Source organism: Siniperca chuatsi, linkage group LG7, assembly GCF_020085105.1.
Source record: "Siniperca chuatsi isolate FFG_IHB_CAS linkage group LG7, ASM2008510v1, whole genome shotgun sequence".
In the NCBI taxonomy this organism is placed as follows: Eukaryota; Metazoa; Chordata; class Actinopteri; order Centrarchiformes; family Sinipercidae; genus Siniperca; species Siniperca chuatsi.
In genome coordinates this window covers 3,497,656-3,520,861 of record NC_058048.1, presented here as the reverse complement: position 1 = coordinate 3,520,861, position 23,206 = coordinate 3,497,656, and the positions used below count along the sequence as shown (strand labels likewise).

General features: G+C 38.9%; 1 protein-coding gene across 5 annotated transcripts in view; it reads left to right on the top strand.

Moving 5' to 3' along the window:
* brip1 (BRCA1 interacting helicase 1) overlaps positions 1-23,206 on the top strand; it is a 130,629-nt gene that overhangs the window by 72,165 nt on the left and 35,258 nt on the right. For 3 of the 5 annotated variants that reach the window (XM_044201832.1, XM_044201831.1, XM_044201835.1), the window contains one exon: positions 1-34. This exon is cut by the window's left edge and continues 109 nt beyond it. The exons of 1 other annotated variant lie outside the window; for it this stretch is intronic. In XM_044201832.1, the coding sequence (XP_044057767.1) occupies positions 1-34 (34 nt within the window). Of the gene's footprint in view, positions 35-555; positions 583-23,206 lie in introns of those variants that run through there. One more of the 5 variants, XM_044201833.1, reaches the window with a different exon arrangement.

Here is a 23,206-nt window from a genome sequence, read left to right as displayed (position 1 = left end):
GATCCAGTACCCTGGAGACATCGCTCAAGATCAGGTAAAATTTATGAATGTGAATAAACGTGAAAATGTGTATATGCTTAATGTACATACATTGTTCATACACAGTGTAATTTAGAGATTCTGATTTGTCATTTAGCAAAAACCAAAATCTCCAAATTATTAAAACTCTTTTATACTTTCACACTGTCTTGTGAAACACTTCTGATTCACAAAAACTCTTAGGTAATCTTGAAGTTTATAGGCTGCTTGTGTTCGAGATAGGTCGAGGGAGAATGGCCAGACCAACTAATCTTCTCAAACGAAGAAAAATGAGCCACCACAGCTGAAGACTTTTGTTAGGTTCCACTCCTCTCAGCTAAGAACAAGCACATGAGGTGCAATGTGCATGTGGTCTCCAAAACTGGACAATGTCCACTGAAGTAAATTTTTTGGTGCAAAATAGTTTACATGTGCCTGCGTGGGTTTTCTCCGAGTACATAAAGGTTAGGTGAATTGGTGACACTAAATTGCCCGTGTGACTGTGAGTGTAAATGGCTGTTTGTCTCTATATGTCAGCCCTGTGATTGACTGGCGACCTGTCCAGGGTGTACCCCGCCTCTCGTCCAATGTCAGCTGGGATCGTTTCCAGTCCCCCGCCACCCTCTAAGGATAAGTGGTATACAGTAGATAAGGGATGGAATGGAGATAATAAATGGATGGTACAAAATAGTGATGGTAAGATCAGAATGATCAGAATCTGCCATACACAGCATGACTCCATTGATCGATTCACCTTGTCTAAAAGGCACAGGCTGCTCCTGGTGGTGTAATGCTGTGGGAAGTGTTTTTGTAGCATATATATTCTGAAAACAATACAATACATTTGGACATAATAAGCCTCCTATCTTGTTAAATTTAAACGTGAAGAAAACATAGAAGGAACTTGGAACTTTACACACAAAATGCCTACATATAGACCCGTTTTCAAACAAATTTTCATGGTCCTAGGAATGTGTCCACATCATCATTTTGGCATCTCAAAAAGTCAACAAATTGAAACCATGGCTTGTCATACTTGCAATATTTTGGATTCTGTTTATGTTGGAGCCATTGAAATTTGGTATAACATCAATCAAATACTGTATTTTTAGCCAGAAGTATGGAAATGTCCGTATGTATATACTTTGGGGCATTGCATGGGGCCCCCAAACCACCCATTTTGCACTTTTTTCCAATTTCAAGGGCCAGTGATGAAAAATATGACATTTGCAATGGGCCTTTCAATCACTTGGATCTGTTGTACACTGTTTTTTCTCTGCCCCTAGCAAATTTCATGGCTCTAGGAGTTATAGGTCTGAAGATATTGAACCCTAAAAATGGTTTCCCGCCTAAGACGTTTTTGTAAGGTGTGAAATTGACAATTCCCAGGGACAAAAAACTATGCAATTATCAAAATACTGGGAAAATATTTTACCCAATTTTTATTTTTATTTTTTTTGGTGTCAAATAGTATATACATAAGGTTTAAACATGTAAACAAAACCCCTATCTGATTTGGCACGGAATGACCCTCAGCAGCTGAGGTCCTGGGATGTTTGCACACCGTAATGTTACAGAGTTACTCTACCATGTGCCACAAAGGGCCAAGTGTATGCATACGCAAACTGTCATGCACTGGCTCTCCACGGCACACGGCTGAATACTCCTGGTTGAGGGTTTACAGAGGATGATGCAATAAACAAACAAACTCAGTCAGCTGCGGTCATGTTGGTGTGAAAGCAGAAGTCGGTGGAGAGGTTAGAGATTTGTCTACTCCAAAAAACACCTTAAAAAGTCAATAAAAAATAACCTTTTCTTTTAAGATAAGGCTTACTTACTAACTTATTATATTTTCTCTATTGTCAACAAATCCCATTAAAAGAACAAAACAGTCCATCAGTTAGTACGTCCATCTCTCAACGTTTTCTGACTTCCCTACCCTGTCTTTGGCTCTCAGCCCCAAGCCCATTGGTTCCTAAGGAAGACATAAAGCTTTAAAAAACACCTCACAAATATATAGTTAGATTTAAAAAAAAAAATCTCAGTAATTTCCTGAAACAGCTGGTCACTGTAATTTTTAGCAAATGTTACTCAAACAGGAGTAAACACCGCATTTGTTAGTTTTTTGTTGGGGGCTATTTTTAGCCATGGATTAGTACATTTTTGGTGCACCAGTGAGTATTGATGTGGGATTGAGTCAAAATAAACCACAGTGTGTGTTCGTGGTAAGGAAGGAGCATGTCACCCAGTGCAACAGTGAGGCTCACTGATGTGTTTCTAATAGCTTTTGGACAACAATGGAGCTCTGTGGCACAGAGGAAGAAGATATATCAGGCTTTGAAAACACACGCACACACAGTACTTTTTAGTAGGATACAATCATTTTTGGTTTTGGTCTTCTCATGGGATATGTTGACAATAACAAAAATACAGAATATCACCAGACTTTGAAACAAGAAAAAGTCTGCCTGTGAGGGTGGATAATTCAGTTTATTCCCAGTTGTAGTTTGCGCTATTTCTGAGAAGGTTTTGAAAATTTGCTGTTGCTGTGAAGGTAAAGGTAAAACACAGCCCTACCCAGTACAGAAGTGATGAGAGATGCTGGGCAACTAGCCACAGCGAGACTCACATTTGAATGTGTTGCAAATTTGACAGATGGAGGTGGAATTCTGAGTCCTGTCTACACAACAGTGTTATAATAGTAATGTCCTCAGTGATCCATGTGGAAAACAGAGATGACTCAGCTCTAGCCAGTGACCATAGTATACTGTACAGATATCCTGCAGTTTTATCAGTGTGTGTTTAACAATGTGACTGTACTCTTTTCTTTTGTCGTTTGTCACTTGTACCTCTAACTTCTACAAAGTGGACACATGCTGTGCAGGGAGGCATATTTCAGTCAATAACCACTCCCACTCCTCCATAATCTGATTTGGTAACAGAACAGAGACACAGTACAAGGTATCACAGCTTCTAGGAATGCCTTAGCTGTTTTTTATGGCTCACTGATTTGTAAATCCTCAAGCTGCTTTTTTTATGATTTGGTTTACAGGCAGGAGATGCCTCTGTGCTGCGTTGTATCTATTAAAGGCATGTGGCCATGTTTCAGTCGTAGTGAATTTAATGTATATGCATTGATTTTTGTCATCAGTTTTGGTTTTGTTTATCGAACTAAAACCTAAACTTTATTTTGGCCATTTTTACATCAAAATTTTATTATATTTTCTGTGTGAATCTGTGGGTATAGCTATAGATAGAATTTTTTTTTTAATCTTCAGTTAAAGTATTGAATGCATTATGTGTTTATAAAAAGTATAGTGCTTAGAAGTCAGTTGACACTTTCAGAGTTAATTTATGAATCTGGTAGAGCAGTACAGTATTTACGGTATTTCACAATAATTTAATTTTGGTTAATTTCAACTGAAAACCTAAACATTACATATGCTGATGTATATTTTACATTTTTTGTTATTTTAGAGCAGAACATATTCACTTCTATTCCTTTTTGTGTTATAAAATACTTTGCCTATTATTGAAGTTGATTATTGATTCTTTCCCCGGACTGTTAGTGTTCAGTTGACTGTCACTACTCTACTGTCTCATTACCAGTAGTAACTGTATAGTCATTTTGTTCCAGCAAATTTTTAAATGTCAAACACTGTTGAGATTACTGTCAGATTAAAAAGATTAACCCTGACTGACTGATAAATTCAGGTTTAACTAACTTTCCAAACTCTGGTACTTTCAAATCTGAGTTATCTCGTCATCTTGGTCCACTCTTTTGGATTTGTGGATGAAAAAACAACACATTTCCTTGTGGATGTTATAAACCAGTGCAACACAAATGTATTATTTGTAATCAAATAACTTAAATGAAGATATATTTACCAAGTTGCTAAAATAAGCAATACAGGATTGTAGATTATAAATATAACTTGTTATTGTGGAAGTTTATTGCTTCAAATTACTTGATTAATCTACATTTTTGTCAGATTGTAGTCAAATGAATCAAGTGGCCCTCTGCTGATCTGATTTTTATTGATAAGTGTGATGTGCTGTCATTCAAATACAAACACGTTTCTACTGAAAACATAATTAGTTCTTAGACAGTTTCAGTGGCGTTCAATTTACAGTAACTTGATGATGCTGTTAAATTGGGAAGCTCAGTGATTGACAGGCAGAGAAGGATTTACAGATTATAGAGCGGATGCTGTCATATGTCACACTTTGACAGTTAGTCAAACTGTGTACCCTGTATCAGGGAAAAGCATCTGTCACAAAAACTGTATACTATATTCCCAATTAAAAGTTGGTGATTCAAGAAAACAGATGTGAAATCAGAAAAAAGTATGATTTGTAGGCTCCAAAGTGCTCCAATTTAGTTACATGAAATCACAAAGTATTTTACATTGGGACTACAGGTTTGGTGTGGCATGCTCTTTGTCTAAATCATAGCCACTTATGTCAGGTCTCATGCACATCAGTAAATACCTCCTGCCATGGTTGTCCTTAGCTCTGCTCATATTCTTCTTTATGCACATTTCTCTTTTTTACTGTAACAATAAATGTGCAAAATCGTTTAACATTGCTGTGCACTAAGTCCAGATCTTGCGTTTTCTATCATGTTCTGCTTTGTCTTGTGTTGCAATTTCAGATTTCAGTAAATACTCCCATCCAAAATCATGTTTAGATAATGGACTTGTTTCTGAAATAACCTTAACATTTTGGCCATCTGGATCACAGTGTGAATTTAACTAAGCCCACGGACCAAACGCACATCTCTGCCCCCCTCTGCCGCAAGGGGTTTAGGACACACTTTGGTCCACCCTTCGCTGTTTTTCGGACGCTCGCATGAAGCGTTTCAAGTTCCTGCTGTTCAACTGTGAATTTGACAGACACCATATTGCATATACAGCTTTGGAGTCTGTCTGGGTGCAATTGCCAGACATCCAAACTCCAGTCTGCATGCAGCCAGTAAACAGACTCCAACACTCTTGGCGTGGGGCATGACACACTTATAACTTTACTGGCATCATCGACCACTGTCATTTTGACCTGTTAATCTCAATTTGTCATTGTTGTCATAAACTCCCCCTCCCCATCGTTTATCACTTTGTCATCTGTGCCAAAACATGTCACTCCTCACCCCTCCAACACTTGCCTTCAAATCTTTACATCTGATCTGCCGTCATAATCGTATATAATTACTGCGGGAGGCATTACATTTAGTAATTGTTAATTTCTCAGATAATAGGAGGGCACGCAGACACCATGTGTGTTTTAATGTGCTTTGTTACAGTACAGATGAGATTGGAGGCTTGCAAGCTCTAATATAGTGACCTTTAATAAAAGGCAATCTTCATGCCCCAGTGGATATTAAAGGTGATTATTTTCATCTGAGTGATTTATTTGTAGCACAAAATGAATTCTATTCTGTAGTTCCATTTGCACATAAAATAAATAATTCATCCTGTAATGTGAAATTTAAATTTAATATTTTTTTATGAATAAGATCAAATTTTGTATCAGATGACTTATGTTTGAACTTGAGATGTTGTACAAATATCTTTACAAATACTTATTTCCATTAAAAGGTACTGAATAATTTATCACTTTAATTTCTGCAGTTACATTAAGGCTTGTGTAACCATGTGAGCCATGGCTGATGCATAGTGTCTAGTATATAAAAGACATACTATCAGGCAGAGTTGCCCTCAGCCCCTTACACTGCACCATCACACAAGTAGAAATTGTACTGTCCTAAATTTCAGAATGTGTTATGTGTAAAATCAGAAAGTCTTGGTTTGATTGGGAGTTGTGGATGATGTAGGATAGTAAAAGCAGGTGATACAGAATGTAGCCTGTAATGATTTATAGCGTAATGATATTGTACCCTCGAATAGTGTATCAGGAAATTCCAAGATAAAGTTTGGACCAGAAAGGGAGTTTTGAAAGCCAGAAACTAACTTGCTGGTGAGCCCTTTGTATGGAGAATCACTTTTAACAGCACTGCACATTTACAGTGTTGTGGCCAGTATGTACCATGGGGACAGTAAACATGTTACTGCATAGAATAGCGTTTCTTTGGCCATGAGTTTTAGTGGAGGTTTTACTCACTCTTCTCAAGATGACTCACTAATCTCTTCTTTGAGACAACTAAGGCATGTGGTTTGTCACTTTTTAAAAGACGGCAGTTTTAACATAGTTTGCTCGCTTCTAACATGAAACAATGTTGTGTTTTGTGTTTGTATTTTTCACAGAACATGTTGCACATTATCTTTATTAAAATATCAAATAGCAATACAGTGTAAAAAATTAAGAAAATTACATATTGTCTTCCACCTTTCCAAACACTCGTCTTCACCTTTCCTCCTCCCAAGAGCACCTCTCCCAAAAAAGAATAAGTAAGTAAAGTAGATGATATTGCACAGAAAATGCATAAAAATACTTGAAAGTGTTTAAATACAAATGCATAAAACATATTCATATGAAAATGTTATGGCAAAATATATATAAATAAAAAAATATAAATTATATCTAATACACTATCTCCTTCTCTCTAAAAACTTCATACCCTGCCTCGGGTTCTAGCTAACACTTTTTTTTTTTTAGGTTTTCTTGTGTGTGTATATAATGGGTTTTTTTAACATTGATTTTTAATTTATCTCTGCTAAATATCCTTTGTGAAAATCAGCTTTCCCTAATTGGACAATAACATTTAAATTGCAAAGGCCATCTTTTGTGCCCAATAACATCAGATGTAAAATGTATGAAAATGACTTGAGGCATTGCTGAAAAAAGAGCATGTCTGCTGTATGCTCCGTTACATATAATGAAACATGCAAGTAGATGTGTGGAGATTTGTAAAGATTAGAAAAACATTCTAAATACAAATGTTTATATTGTTTGCTTCCCAATAGAAAACTGATACATAACCTTTGTGTTTCATGATAGAATTTTATTTATTCACATATCATTTTAAATGGAAATAAACAGCTTTGGCCACTGTGTTGCATTAGCTAATGAAATTGATTTCTTTAAGCGTATGTAGCCTGATACGGATTGCCTGACCGGATCATCTGGTAGTTGAGGGTCTTTAGCAATCTGTCTACTGGAGCAGCTGTTAGAACTTGGCTTGAGTCATAGGTTTGGAGCTCCTTTGATAATAAACCCAGATTTGTTTCAGAGGGTCAGTGGAATTAGACACCTAATCTGCCTATGTGGTTTTATAAGTTGACTAATCTTGATATAGACATCCGTTGTTTGGGCTCATCTTAGTGTGCTTACACCATAAGCTGGTAAATGCTTTAAGTGTGATTGTGCCAACCATTTGTCAGCTGAAGGCCTGATGCCTTTTTAGTTGTGCATATTGTGGTAAGGTCTCAGCAGGAGAGCATTAAGGACTGGCAATTAGCCATTTATGCAACCTTACCCTGTTTATGGCAGAACACTGACAGAGATAAGCAACTCTGATCCATTAAACTACTTAACTTCTTTATGTAGTATCATGTTGAAGTTTTTTAGTAGTAGTTGTCTAGTTGTACATAATTTTGTACATTTATGTGTTCATCCATATTGTAAAGTTGTGTGTGTGTGTGTGTGTGTTCATTTAAGAGAGCATGCTTTCATGTATGAATCTGTGCTTCAATTTATGAAAATTGGTCTTACATTGGTTTCAACACTATTGTGCTGATTTTGAATTGCTAATGCAAAGCATGAAAGAGTAGGAAATAATTATCCAGCTCAATTTTTTGTTTCTTCCGTTATTGATTTTTGAGAAGCTATGTCATTATCCTTTTTTAATGGATGTAATAAGATGTGTCATTGCCACATAAACCAGTTGATAGCATTGATTGACCTGCTCTAGGCTGAAGTAAGAGTTAAATTAGGCTAAGAGCATTCATTTTGACCTTATTATAATGATCACTTTTCTCATGTTTGTTCTGCTTATTTAGCCTTGCTACCGTCATGGCACTAGGGATGACAGTGTTGGTTGGTCGGTCCACCACTTTGTTCCAGACTGAAATATCTCAACAACTATTGGATGAATTCAATTTTATTTATATAGTACCAATTCATAACAGAAGTTATCTCATTGCCCTTTTCCTATAGAGCAGGTCTAGACTGTACTCTTTATAATATTATTTAGAGACCCAACAAATCCCACCATGAGCAAGCATTTGGCGACAGTGGCAAGGAAAAACTTCCTTTAAGAGGCAGAAACCTCAGACAGAACTAGACTCAATGGTGGGCGGCCATCCACGTCTGGAAATTTTGTACAGACATTCTATGGCTGTAATGTTATCTATGGTTGTGATTGTGACTGGCTGACCCCCGCCCTTGCCTGTCCTTAGATTAAAAGATTCCTCAGATTGGGACAAGTGAGTACTTCACAGAAGGATCTTGAGGATCATGTCAATGTACATTGTATGTCATCCAGACAATCAATCTTGCTTGTTAATGTGACCTCTAAAACAAAAATTTTACATTGTCTAAAAGACCATGAGATCCTCACAATAAAATCATACCATCATGGATAGCTCTACAACCTGACAGCTTTATTAGCAGGCCATTGCATCAAACCTCTTTTCATTGCCTATCTGCTCCTAGTCGCCATATGTTTTACTGAGCTGCATAGTTTGCATTACCTTAAATGATGGTGTCTTGTAAATCTATCCTGGGAAACATTTGCTACTCATTTGGGAATGGCACTTGAGTTTGAATCAAGGTTTTGGTCCGGGGAGATGACTTCTCTAGTTTAGGCAGCGCTTCATTAGCTTAGTATGCTTCAAAAAAGAAACTGAACTGTCTCTCCCTAGGATGTACTGAATTATTAGCACACTAAGACTCTGTGTAGTCTTCCTGAGTGGCAGACCTGTCTCATGTTGAGGACGGAGAAGGTGGAGATCATTGAAAACACTTCACAGGCTTTTTCCACTTGCCATTAGATTGTAAATCACCAGGTGCCTGAAGGTCTAGCTCGACCGTGAAGATGGCAACAGTCCTAACAGGTAGAATATACGCTCAAGCTTTCATCTTAGACTTAGCAGGGATTCAGACCGAAAACAGCCCTGTGTTAAAACAATGCAGGGTGCTGCATTGGTGGGGGCATGTTGTTTAAGGTACCAGTGAGACAATGAAATATGATCCAGGAACAGTTTGTAATAGTCACAGACAGGATTTTACAACTGTGTTCACTGGGGCAACTATTTGATCTTTTGTCACGGCGATCGCGAGGTAAAACAGTAGAAATACAGCATTCAAAAGAAGTAGGAGGAGCCCGAGATCTGGAAATCAGTTAGGAGGCATCAACACAAGTCTAAGTTTGAATAAACAGGTGTATTGAAACACTTAAAACAACAACAACATTTGAGATATTGGCCATTTGACTCAATATAGTTTACCCAAAGTAACAACTAAAATAATAGTTCTCACAAAGCAAAAACTCTTGAATAAACCTGAGTTCAGTCTTTTAAGTGTCGGTCAGTATAATCTCTCTTAGGTTCTGTAGCTTGGCTCACCATCCAGTTCACTGGAACGTCTTTATTCTTCAGTGGATGTTCTCCTTTGGTGTTGGACTTGTCTCCAAATCTTCCATATACAAAAAACCCCCTGAGCTATAGACAGGTCACACATCTGTTTACATTCAACATACAGTTATCAATACAGTTAGTACAGGTACAAAATTTGGCTCAAAAACACAAGGTTCACAGACAAAGCAAATGTCTTTTGCTAGTCTCGTTTTTCCAAATATACAACATGCTAACATTATTAGCTTAAGCCTATGGCATTTCACTTTTTAAATTTTTTTCTTATATATACACTATATTAGCCTAGCAGCCAGCGGACACTTTCTTACTCACCGCTGAATGGTTTAAGTCACTACATCATTTTTACATCCTAACTATTTCCGTAGCGAGAGGAACAAGATGGCGGACTGCCAAGTGAGAAGCTCTCAGTTAGCTAGCAAAAACCACATCTGCTGAATGACTACTTGCTCTACAACAAGTCACCTGATTGGCTCACTTCTGTATCGATCAGAAGAACAGTATTAACCCTTTCTTTGCTACTAACAATATTTATTCTGCTAATATAGTAATTTCATGTTCAGTAATGACAGTTAACACATTAGTGAGAACTTTTCAGCTTTACGTGCTTTTTTGGAATTGTGTAATCAGATGTCAAACCAGATTTGATGGCTTCTCTAGCATGGGTTACACAACGCTGCTCCTTGTCGGATGGCGTCGCGTTGCAGCAAAATTTTTTCAACTTTTTTGCCAGATGACACTGCATTGTTTTGTCAGAGCTCCCTGTGTTGGCATCCCCATTGTGCCGCTGGACTGGCTCCATTTTAAATACATAAGAGGGCTGTGTTTTTTCACACAGGGCTCTAGTTGATCTGAACACGGCTTTAACCTATTTGCTCATCATCACTGTGTCATCGTGCCCTGGAGAGAACAAGAGTTAAAGTTGTGGTATTACAGAAGATTCATCTCAGTGTCATCAAAATAATTTTGTCATAGATCGAAATTGTATGGCAAAAAGTAGTGAAGATTCTGAGATAATGTGAATGAATGCAAGTTGCTGAAGAAAGAGTGCAAGAAGATGAGTATTGCCAGAAGACATCTCAGAGTACTGTTGTGTCAATAAATCTAATTGCATTAGACAGAACTTTATCCTAGGAATTCCATTCATATCAGACGATACTGCAGGTCAAGAACTATGTCTATCAACCAACATTACCAACATTGCAGTGCCAATGCAGGAAGTATTGTGCCGTGTAGAGAGGCTGAAGGTAAGGGTGTGGAGGTCAGGGGGTTGGATAGGCATCTAGCACATCTGACTTTAATGCAGTTCTGTCACAGACCGACAGTTTATTTAAATAATCACAATCTTTCTCTAACCATAATCAAGTGTGTTAGTTAGTTTCCTTAATCATAGTTTATTTGCCATAACCATGTTTTAATCTTCTAACCAATACTGAACTTACTTTTCTACATGATATTGTTGACATAAATAAAAGTCAAAACACTGGCATTGAACATTAAAAAATATTGTCACTGAAAATAATGCAGGTTTTTGCAGAATCATCCAATATAAATGTCTGGCAATAGGGTTGCATTAGATTTTTAAAAAGCTGAATAAAATAAATGTTTGGAGTACAGTTATGATCCCAGAGTGTAGTTTTTGCAGTCTGTTGCTGCTCACACTGGGCAGATGTGTGGAAACTCCCTCAGATACGCTTAAGCACTCCTACATTTGGGAATCCTTCTGCAAATATTTCAGCAGATCAAACATGTTACTTCTCACTCATCTCCCGCTAAATGCTTCGCTTTTCTCTCCTCGACATGATGGATTGCCTTTCTTTTGACAAAGTGTAGGTGAAAGGTGAGGTATTAAAAGCTGTCAGAAAGCTGCTTGTCAGAAGGCTAAGTTGGAGTTTAGGACTTAAAGATATGCAAGGTAATGTGTTGAGAAATGGGAGGAGTGAAAGCACAAAGCCGTAGGTGGTCCAGACCTGTGTAAATATTATAAGTGTTGGGACATTGTGCGTCAAAACATACCACAGCTTCAAGAGGTTCGCTAATGAATGCAGAACCCCTAATAAATGTAGGTTGTGGGTTCTTCATGCAAATAGACACCCCTAACAAATGTGGGACTGGACAGAGAATTGCCCCTCTATGGTTGTACTTCTTACAACATATTATATCCTCCCCGTTCCAATAATCTCACACCTATTCTCACCACACACAATCAAAGCACTGAGGAAAATCCCAACAGAGTAATGACGGGAAAGTTCTTTGTTCTAACCTCTTAGTGGAATCTGTAAGTGCTGACAGACAAGACTATTTAAGAACTGGAGCTCTTAAACTCAAACAGGACACACTCAGTGTTTAATTCTGTGGCAACATACCCGAGAGCTTGCCCTGACTCATCACACTTTCAAAGCTCGCTGGCACACCTCGTCGTGGGAATGACACTTCTCAACCCATCTCTGTTTGAACAGGTTGATTCCACTTTCTCTGTGCTCTGTGTTGGGCATTCAGCAGCTTTTCCGATTTATAATGGCGCGCTGGCTAAATGCACGAGCTCAGACTTCAATAAGGGTTAAGTGCTGAATACAAGTCCTAAGTGTGCACATGAATGCACCTACCCTTCTGTTTGAAGTATGAATTAATCCTGTTTTATTGTTGACGACCTGGCAGGTTGACACAGAGGTGTGGACAGATCGGCATCATTATAACGTGCTGCTGAGCTCTATGAATTTCTCCGTCGATGTTTTCTATCCCACATTTATATTTGGGTGGCTTGCTGCTCACAATCAACTTAGCACTATCAGCACAGATTTAGATTAAAATGATCCATTTCAATTTGTCTTCTTTGTGGCCTAATTTTTACTAGAATATGTCTGTACTTTGTTGATGGTGAGAAAATATAGGGAATAGCTAAAACGAATGTTTAAAGGTTCAGTGTGTAGGATTTAGTGGCATCTAGCAGTATTATATTCCATTTCTGCCAATAGCTCCTCTGAAATGTTACACACTGGACCTTTAAGGCAAGCACATTGTATAGCACATTTCAACAAAAAGGTAATTCAAAGTACTTTACATAAAACATAAAAGTAACATAGGGCAATATATAAAGACATTTAAAAACACTTACAGACACAAGAGTTAAATATTAAATAGAAACAGGAGAGTAAAAGTTACAGTGCAGTGTAAGAAATTAATCACTATTTGATTTAATAAAAGGCAGCTGAAAACAGAAGTCTGCAGCCTTGATTTAAAAGAACTGAGAGTTGCAGCAGACCTGCAGTTTTGTTTGCAGAGTTTGTTCCAGATATGTGGTGCATAAAAACTAAACGCTGCTTCTCCATGTTTAGTTTTGACTCTGGGGACAGAAAGCAGACCTGTCCCAGACGACGTGAGAGGTCTGGATGGTTCATAACGTAGCAGAAGATCGGCAATGTACTTAAACCATTCAGTGCTTTATAAACCAACACTAGTATTTTGAAATCAATTATTGTTACAGACAGGAAGCCAGTGTAAAGACCTCAGAACTGGAGTGATGTGAGCCACTTCCATGGTCTTAGTGAGGACACGAGCTGCAGCTGCGGCTGTCTGATCTATTTTTTTTTTTTTTTTGGGAGACCTGTAAAAACACCATTACAGTAGTCGAGTCTACTGACGATAAATGCATGAACAAGTTTTTCCTAATCCTGCTGAGGCATAAGTCTTCTGAATATATTCTTAAGGTGGTAGTAGGCTGACTTTTTTTTTTTTTTTGATGTATTTGTTTTAATGTGGCTGTTGAAATTCAGGTCTGAGTCCATGAATTAATCGTTCCTCTTTGGCTCCAAAAACAATTACTTAAGTTTTTGTCTTTGTTTAATTGAAGAAAATTCTGGCACATCCACTTACTCACCGCTTGTGTTGGACTATGCTTCCCTGATGACATTGTTATATAAATTTGTGTGTCGTCTGCATAATTATGGTAACATATTTTGTTGTTTTCCATAATCTGAGCCAGCGGGAGCATTTAGATGTTAAACAGAAGAGGCCCCAGAATGGAGCCATAGGGAACTCCACATGTAATTTTTGTCCGCTCAGATGTGTAATTACCTATAGACACAAAGTGGTCCCTGTCCTTTAAGTAGGATTCAAACCAGTTTAAAAACTGTGCCAGAAAGTCCCACCCAGTTTTCCAGTTGGTGTAGTAATATGTTGTGGTCAACCGTGTCAAATGCAGCACTGAGATCCAATTTGTTGACTGAAATTCTGCCACTGTCTGTGTTTAAGTAGATGTCATTGAAGACTTTAACAAGAGCACTCTCAGTGCTGTGGTTTCTTCGAAAACCTGACTGGAAGACATCAAAACAGCTGTTTAATGCCAAGAAGTTGTTCAGCTGTTGAAAAACTGCTTTTTCAATGATTTTACTTAAAAAGAGGAGGTTATATGATATGAGTCTATAATTGTTCATTAGTGACACGTCTACATTGTTTTTTTTCAAGAGTGGCTTAATGACTGCAGTTTTCAGGGCCTGTGGGAAGACACCTGAGAGAAGAGACATATTGACAATTTGTAGAAGATCTGAGGCCATGCAGTTAGAAATATTTTTGAAAAATCCTGTTGGCAGAATATCAAGGCAGCAAGAGGAGGATTTCAGATTTTGTATAATGTCCAAGTTGAAATGGTTAATAGGATCAACTTGTGTCATGCTATTTGAATTAATTTTAATTGGACACAGGGACAACACATATCCTGCACCTGATATGGAGGAACTGACTGCCTGTCTAATTTTCAGAATTTTGTCAGTGAAGACGGAAGCAAATTCTTTGCAGGCCCTGGTAGACAGAAGTTCAGAGGCTACTGACACAGGAGGGTTGTTGTCTGTCGCCAGTAGCAAACAAGGCACATGCATTATTATTGTTTTTGCCGATGATTTTTCAGTTCTAAATTATAACTGCTAACATGTGACATGTATATTGTTTTGAACATAAAAATATATATTGAATATAAAAACATATATCTGTGGGATGAAGAAGTCTGTGTTGAGCTCAAGGAAGTTGTAATGACAACACTAGACAACAGTAAAGATATGAACTTTTTGTTTGTTGACACATGATTCAGTTGCTGAGATGATCATTATTTATTTTAAGCCCAAAATATCTTTAAGATCTACCAACCCACTCAATTCAATTCACAGGATAATTCTGGTTTAATACATCTGGGGTCTTATACTCATAGTTTTGACCATCATTTTATTTGTAATAATAACATTGCATTGACCCTGAGTTTCATGAGCAATCAATAAATCAGACCGTTTGGACACAAGTCAACAGTTTATTCAGATTATCTAAACTACTTTGGAGGTAAAACTAAAGGGCAGCTCACCTGAAATGGCGGTTAAAATCCCTAATTGCACAGGAAAACTATGCATGCACAAAGTAAGTATGTATGGTAGGTAAAGGTTGAGCCAGCCAGCTGGTCTGTAAACTGATGGCTGTTTACAATGGACAGTTTGGGTAATAATAATAATAATAATAATAATAATTTTAACATTGCCTTCATTTTTTCTTCAAAATACATTTCACTAATCTGGGGATTCATTCAAAACCAATTTTCAGACTGTTCATGTTTCTTGCCCCATCTGACTAACGACCAACTAACGATGTTGTCGTGTTCTGAGATCTCAGCAATTAATTCGAATTTTGGCCAAGTTGTAATAACCTGGAATTATCATTTAATTGGCAGGGGAATGACTGAAACATAGTTTCAGCTCTATGTTTCAGCTCTTCCTGCCTGAAAATAATAAAATGCTGCCACAAACAATACATTTTAGGCAAAATCTAATGCTTATATTCACTACAAACATTGATGTAACATTTTCAGAAACCCTTATCAGTTTAACCTCATCACACATGCTATACGGCATAGAGATGATGATACAGGTGTCCTCTAGAGACTCTCCCAGTACTACCAGTTTAATAGGAATTCAGTCACGCATCAGCGTCCACAGCTCACTCCCTGTTCGTGTCAGAAAACAATGGCCACAGGCGTCCCCGCTATACATAGCCACTGGGGCAACCGGACAACACCTCTAAAGCAAACAGGCTTACCCATTCTTTACAATAGCAGCATAATACTCAGCCTTTGTCCCTTCCAATCCTCCGCCCTGGTCCTCCTGCTTCATAACAGGTGGCGCTTGAAGTTGCTTTTCTGATTCATTGTTTCTTCGATTCCAAAAGCCCATCTCTTTTTATATTTGCCCTCCTAAGTGACTTTGTAGGTGACTTCTAAATGTACTCAGCAAACCTACAGCCTTTTATTTTTTTGTGTGGTGGAAGCATGGCTTAGTGAGTGTGCATTTGTGTGTGTTTTTGTGTTTGTGATGCTACTTTTATGAAACAGGTTCTTCCTGCGAGAAATGACACTGGTCTATCTCTGCCCTGTTTTGCTGTCTGTGTACTGGTGCGACAAATATTCAGTCAGATGTGATTGAAATTATTTTCAATGTTGAGCATAAAAGTAAATTCTTGACTTTGGAAATAGTAGTTGGACAAAAAATCTTAACTTGAGAGTCACTTAGCTTTTCCAATAGCCAATAGCTTTTCCAGAGCTTTCAACCACATCTAACGGTTATGGAGACTGTCCATTGAGCATAGTCCATACATTGCTGAAGCTGTGTATGGAGTTGGTTTTCTGGCCCCCAACTTTACTGTTTAGTTCACTCTCACTTATTAGTTTTGTTTCCTATACCAGCAAGCAGCTGTTTTTAGAGAAAAGGCTCTAAAAATCCACTTTACGCTACCAGCCCAACACCAAATGGCAGACTTAGGTGAACTTTGTGGAGCATTTAGCAGCTAAAGAGCCATATATTTTCCTCAGGAGTTTATGGAGACCAAAAGGAGAGTAAATATTGGACTTACATACGCCAGGTGGCCAGAAACATGACTCCAAATGAATGCTAATGTTTCTCGATTCAAACTGAACATCCCGGCTTAATTTTCTAATTTTTGTACTTTGTAATTTTAAACACACTGACCTGTTGTTCTTTTCAGAGGTCAAAACTCCAGCAACACTTGTAGCATAGAGAACAACTTTATTGTCAAACCAATTGTGGCCTTCATGTTTTGACCTCTTCAGACTTTTTCCCTTCTTCATGAACTTTGGAGGAAGGTGCTGTGCCGGAAATCCCTACTCTGCTTCTGTTGTTCTGTACAGCATAATTCTTTTGTTTACCTCACAATTGTTGACATGGGAGAAGAAAAACTCTTAGATGTATTATTCAAACTGGACTACACAACATGCACACACCAATGCATCCCATTGTGTTTTATTTAATTTATTTTGGTGTAAACACTACCATCATATACAACCCACTGATCTGTTGACTTGGTATAGTGTTGTTGTTGCAGCCAATGGCTGCTCTTTGTTATTAATGATCTAACCTAGACATTGTTCTCAGAAATGTTTGTAAATACCTTTGCCTTTTGGTAGTTGGTTGCCAATTATTGCCACTATGATGCATAATGTGAGGCATTAATTTACAAAGCATTGTGAGGCAAAGGTGTAAATCTCTGTAAATATTATGCGCCTTTTAATTTGATTAAATTCAGCAGAAAGACTATTTACTGCTGTTGTTTATGAACTCCATTTGTGAAAAGGTGAGACTAAATCAGAGCTACAGTAATGAGTGTTAGTTTATCCTAATAATCCAAACAGAAATTTCAGCTCACAGTTCAGTTCACAGATGTACAAGCGAATTGCTATTAAAGTCATAAGCGAAAGTAGTTGAGGTCAGAGTATATGAGACATTTTTCCAAAAACAGAGAGTTCACAGAAGTTCAACCAAGGTCAGTTGGAATTAGTAACCATTGTTAAGATTGCACAATTAGGGGGAGAAGAGGAGGAATAACATGCAACAAAAGTCAGAATCGAACCAGAGACGTTGCTTTTATAGTATATAGTATGCATCTTAACCACCAGGCTACCAGGACGTCTCGTCTGTAAGATTCTCACTTGATTTTTGGTATTGCAGCTATTGCTACTAATTATAGTAGCATTGGTGTTGGACTGCCTGGAACAAGAAAGGCCCTTAACCAAAAGCCCAGTGTGGAGTCTCTGACAAACCCTTGTCTCTATCAAAACCATAAACTCTCTGCGCCTCATTAGAAAAGTAGGGCATTCTCATTACTTACATAGATGACTGGCTGGATGATAGTGACTCATCTCTCACCCCTGGCCTTTATAGAATAGTTCCCTGGATCACCTTTTGGTCATCTCTTATGTAGATATCTCTCTGAAACGTTCATTCAGTGTCTGTCTTTCAACAGACTGGGTCAAGAAATATGGAATACCATTTTAGGCAATATTAAATAAATACATAAATATGCCTATGAAAGTAATAAATATGCCTATGAAAGTAATAAATTAGTCAGTATAGTCAAATAAATAAATAGGTTTTTATTTTAAAATGGAGGGGGCTCAGACAGATCAAGTACAAACCTAAGCCCCCACACTCCATTAACGACTTACGCCTGGCCAACCAACTGAATGGATTCAACTGTCGATTTGAAACACAATGGGACAGTCCTGACACCGACTCTCGCGACCCCATCCACCAGCTTCAGCCCGCCAGCACGACCTCCCCCACCCCAGCAGGGTCAGGCCTCTCCACAACTGCCCTCCCCAGAGGCTCCCCCCTCCCCTACTGCAACAACAACTCTCTCCATCCTGGAGAGGGACGTTAACAGACTGTTTAGGAGGCAGAACCCCCGCAAAGCAGCTGGACCGTATTCTGTCTCTCCATTCACCCTGAAGCACTGTGCTGATCAGCTGTCTCCGGTGTTCACGGACATCTTTAACACCTCATTGGAGACAGGCCATGTGCCATCCTGCTTCAAATCCTCCACCATCATCCCCGTTCCCAAAAACCAAGGACTACAGGACGTAATGACTACAGAACCGTCCCCCTGACCTCTGTGGTAATGAAGTCTTTTGAGTGGCTTGTGCTGTCCCACCTCAAATCCATCACAGACCCACTCCTGGACCCCCTGCAGTTTGCCTACAGAGCCAACAGGTCTGTAGACAATGCAGTAAACATGGCCCTCCATTTCATCCCCCAGCTCCTGGACTCTTCAGGAACCTATGCCAGGATCCTGTTTATGGATTTCAGCTCTGCCTTCAACACCGTCATCCCGGCTCTGCTGCAGGACAAGCTCACCCAGCTGAGTGTGCCTGAGTCCACCTGCAGGTGGACCACAGACTTCCCCATCGACACTGCGGAGTCCTTGCGCTTCCTGGGCACCATCATCACCCAGGACCTCAAATGGGAGCTGAAGCTTCCTCACCAAGGAAGCCCTGCAGAGGATGTACTTCCTGTCCAGCTGAAGAAATTCAACCTGCCAAAGACAATGATGGTGCACTTCTACACCGCCATCAGTGAGTCCATCCTCATCTCCTCCATCACCATCTGGTACGCTGCTGCCACTGCCAAGGACAAGGGCACACTGCAATGTATTATTTGCTCTGCAGAGAAGGTGATTGGCTGCAATCTACCTTCCCTCCAGGACCCGTACACCTCCAGGACCCTGAGGTGACCCCGAGGTGACCCCTCCCACCCTGGACACAAACTGTTTCAGACACTCCCCTCTGCGGTCCATCTGGACCAAAACCCTGCCACAAAAACAGTTTCTTTCCGTCTGCAGCCAGCCTCATCAACAATGCCCAGGTCCCCCACTGACACAGTACCGAGGTGGTTTTCTTGCCGGGTTTGGCTCCCGACACCCCTGGAATCTTGCTCTGCCTCAACTCTCTGTAATTTATGGAAACCACCTTGGTACTGTATTCCCTGTCGTGCGGTCAAACTGCAAACTGGCCTCCATCGTCTCTGAGGCTGTGTCCGGTCTTGCTGCTCTGTGAGATAACCACACCTCCTTCATTTAAATATGGATGGAAACAGATGGAAATAAAAAGAGCTGGCAAATAAATGTGGCATTATGAAATAAGTCACCTGAAATAAATAAAAGTAGTCGTTTGAAAAACATCTTTTTTTAAAATAAAAACCTATTTATTTATTGAACTATATTGACTCATTTATATATTATATTTATTTATATATTTAATGTCTCATATTTATTTCATAGGCATATTTATTTGTTTATGTATTTATTTATTTAATATTGAATAAAATGGCACTAAATAGAGAAAATCCTGCCAGCATGTTATTGTCTTACCCAACAAAACTTTCCTCCCAAGAAAACCGATGAATCGGTGGTTTCAGCTAGTGGCACAAAATGACAAATGTTAATGTTCAGGCAACAAAGCCCTCTGATGGCTGGAATTATGAAGTAAAGGAGGAAGTTAGGTGACTTGGGTTGGGGTGGATAGTTGGGTCAACAAAACATACAGCTTGAACACAGGAGACCACTGTACGTTTCCTGTTTCTGCAAGTCAACGTGTTTTTTAAAATGTATTTAACCATGTTTGTTCTGTAACCTTAATCATATAGTTACTATTGTAACCATGACGACAAAATGCCTATATTTTCATGTGCAATGAAAATATAGTTCTTGGAAAGGGGCCTACATGTCTCCATGTAGATAAGAAACAAATGGCTTTTGCATTAAATTGAGCATATGTCCACTTGAAAATCAGATTTGATAGAACAATATCTCAAAATATAAATGCCATTATGCTAAAGCTAAAACTCAGCGGGACAGCTTTATATTTAAAATATAAATGTGCCCATGTTGTCAATATCTATCCTAACATGAACTTCCAAGCTTTTCTTTTTTATTTTCACTCATACTGTTTTTTTGTTATGCTGTTTTTTTTTTTTTTTTTTTTTTACATTGTTTGCTCAAACACTGTAAACCTGGGAGGCAGAATGAAGAGATGAAAGGTAGCAAATAAAAGAAAACGTGTCAGTAACTGCTATGTTGATCCCGTTGTACCAGAAAAGCCATACATCAAGTCAGTCATGTAGGTGGTAGAGGTGCAGCAGCAAATAACTTACCAGAGCCAAAGCCATAGGATCATGAGAGTGCAAACATGATTATTGACAGAAACACAAAAGGAGGTTTAAAGTAGTCTCATCCCAGCTGTGTGAAATTTCAGCGAAACACAGCCATGTGCAAAAAGGGTGGGCAGGTGACAGTGCAGGAGAACATGATCATCCACCCCCACAACCAACTTGTATGCAGTTTCCTTTATTCTCTCTTCTTGCGGTTTTCAATCATGACCCAGTTTTGGCGGGACAAATCCCCCACCCCTGTTGAGCTCATAATAGCTATACATCCAATTATTGTTGTGTGCATGCATCTCTGTATACTGATCATGGGGCAACCTAATTATCCTTTTTCTGTGACACAAAGGTGTTGCAGACATGGTGTCTTTGCCTTTGCCCACCTCCTGCTTGAGTCTTTAAGCCTTGCCCTTGACACGCTACCCTGCAGTCTCATTTGTCTTACTCATTGTAGACAGAGTGGGGCACTGTTTCCCTACTTTGTCAGTAGAGACTCGTGATTAAGCCATGAATAGTATTCTGACCTCCAAATGCTTACCGTTGCACTTTGTTGCTAGGTTTTACCGTGATGTCTATTGTGTCCGCAGCAATAAAGAGACATCTGTTTCTTAAGCTAATTCTGCTCATTTCCTATCCCAACAAAGCTCTCTAGAGTGGCTTACCCAGAGACAACAAGGCACCGCCATCGTTCAGTTCATCTTGTCACATTTGTTTTGCCAATCTGTCTGAACAGATTTACTATTACTGAAATTAAGTGCATGAAAGAATGTTGAAACAAGTTAATGAGATGGCCAAGAGTGCTAGGATGCAGACACCATTTATAATGACACAAGCAGAGCATTTCTGGGCATAAATCAACACTGGTATCCTTGGGGATGAACCATTAAAAACACCAGTAGCAGGAAAAGATTGGTCACTGCTCTGTGTGCAGCTGATCTATAGAGTAGAGCCCCTGCTGAGCCTGGGGTTGTTCTGAAACCATTTACTATTATGGCACTGCTTTAGCCTACCACATAAACATGTGGAGATAGATTGTAGTCAGACTAGTGTTTTGCACACGGTGCCACTTGGTGAGGGGAAGCCATGAGGAGTTTATTTTGAAAAATGCCAACAGACATGACATCAGCAGAGTCTCTCTAAGATTCATAAGTTGTGATGGCTTAGCTTTGATTTTCAGTATCTGGCCTCTTTGCATAGTTGACAGACAGATGATTTACAGTCACGCACAGTTTGACAGTATATGCCATTTAACTTATTTTATTCTCTTTGACTCTACAGTGAACTTCCTCTGCACCAATTCTGCTGCTATATACATTCTGTTGCCAGTTTATTACTTTGTTGAAACTGTTTTAGACAGGTGTCGATTCAAATTTATGGTCATGTTGGAGGCTATAGTTTTTGGTGTTATTGAACTGTAATGTGTTATGCTGAGGGGTCTACCATCATTGGTATAAATTGGGTGGAAAAATATTAAAAACCACTTTTAGCTAGGTGTTCTTAATAAACTGGCAACTCAGTGTATGGTTGCTCTGTGTTGACAAGTCAAATCATATATGACAGAAATCACTAATATTTAATGCATCTTCTATAGGGTTAGGGTTTCAGTCACAATAACCGTCTTTTCATCTATCAAAACATGTCACGAAGTGTTAAAATCCGTCCATAGTTTTCTTTTAAAGCCCACACACCAGTAGCGTCGTGATGCACATTATCGCGGGTTGATGTGCATCAACTTGTCAGGATACACCACAGTCCTGTTTCTTAGCATCAATGCACGTCAATACTCCAGAAAAACAACTCTGTCGCATTCACTTCCTGGATCAGTATATCCCGGCTACTGTACCTTGACTACTTATTCTGTCTGAATGAAGCTACAGGTGTCAAATGATGTTATGCTCCAGACAAGGCCTGTGCGTGTTGCACTTTACGGCTTCAGTTTGCTTCATGGAGACTATATGGACACGGAAGTGTGGCCATTTGGGAACAGGTATAAACACTTTTGCCTTTAGACATGAAGTCTTAGACATTTGAAGTATTCTGAGACCTTAAGAGTCCAGTGCAATATTCTGTAGTTCCGCTTATTTTATTTTTTATTTTTACTACTGATGTGTAGCTTCCTACCAAAATAGGGTTCCATTAGAAAACCATTAGCATACTGTACTGAATAGCTTTTTTGTATACTAATCAAAAAGAAGCCTTTTCATTTTCTACTTATCAGATGTTAACTCTCCCAGCAAAACATATTTTTGTTTTGATGAACTTACTGCTTGTGACTGTTAAGTGATTAAAAAGTTGATAAGTAATGTCTCTTAGTGTGTCAACTCCTGAAGCGTACAAACCAAACACAGGGATTCCCCAAAATAAACACTCATATCATCTGAACAAAAACATCCCCACACACTCTCACCTAGTAAGCACACACTTTGACACAAACAGCATCGAGACAAACACATGCAGAAGTGACAATGCAAACAAGGGAGTGGAGCTTAAACCTTAAAAAATTCTCAGGTAGGAGGGCCTGTGGGTGTTAGTGAGAGCTCTACCTCTCACCTTTTGAATTGTGTTTGCACACACATGTGTTTGCTTGCCTGTCTGTGTGTATGTTTACACATAGGTATGGATAAAAGTGTAATGTTTGCTTTCTTAGCCTGCTTGACA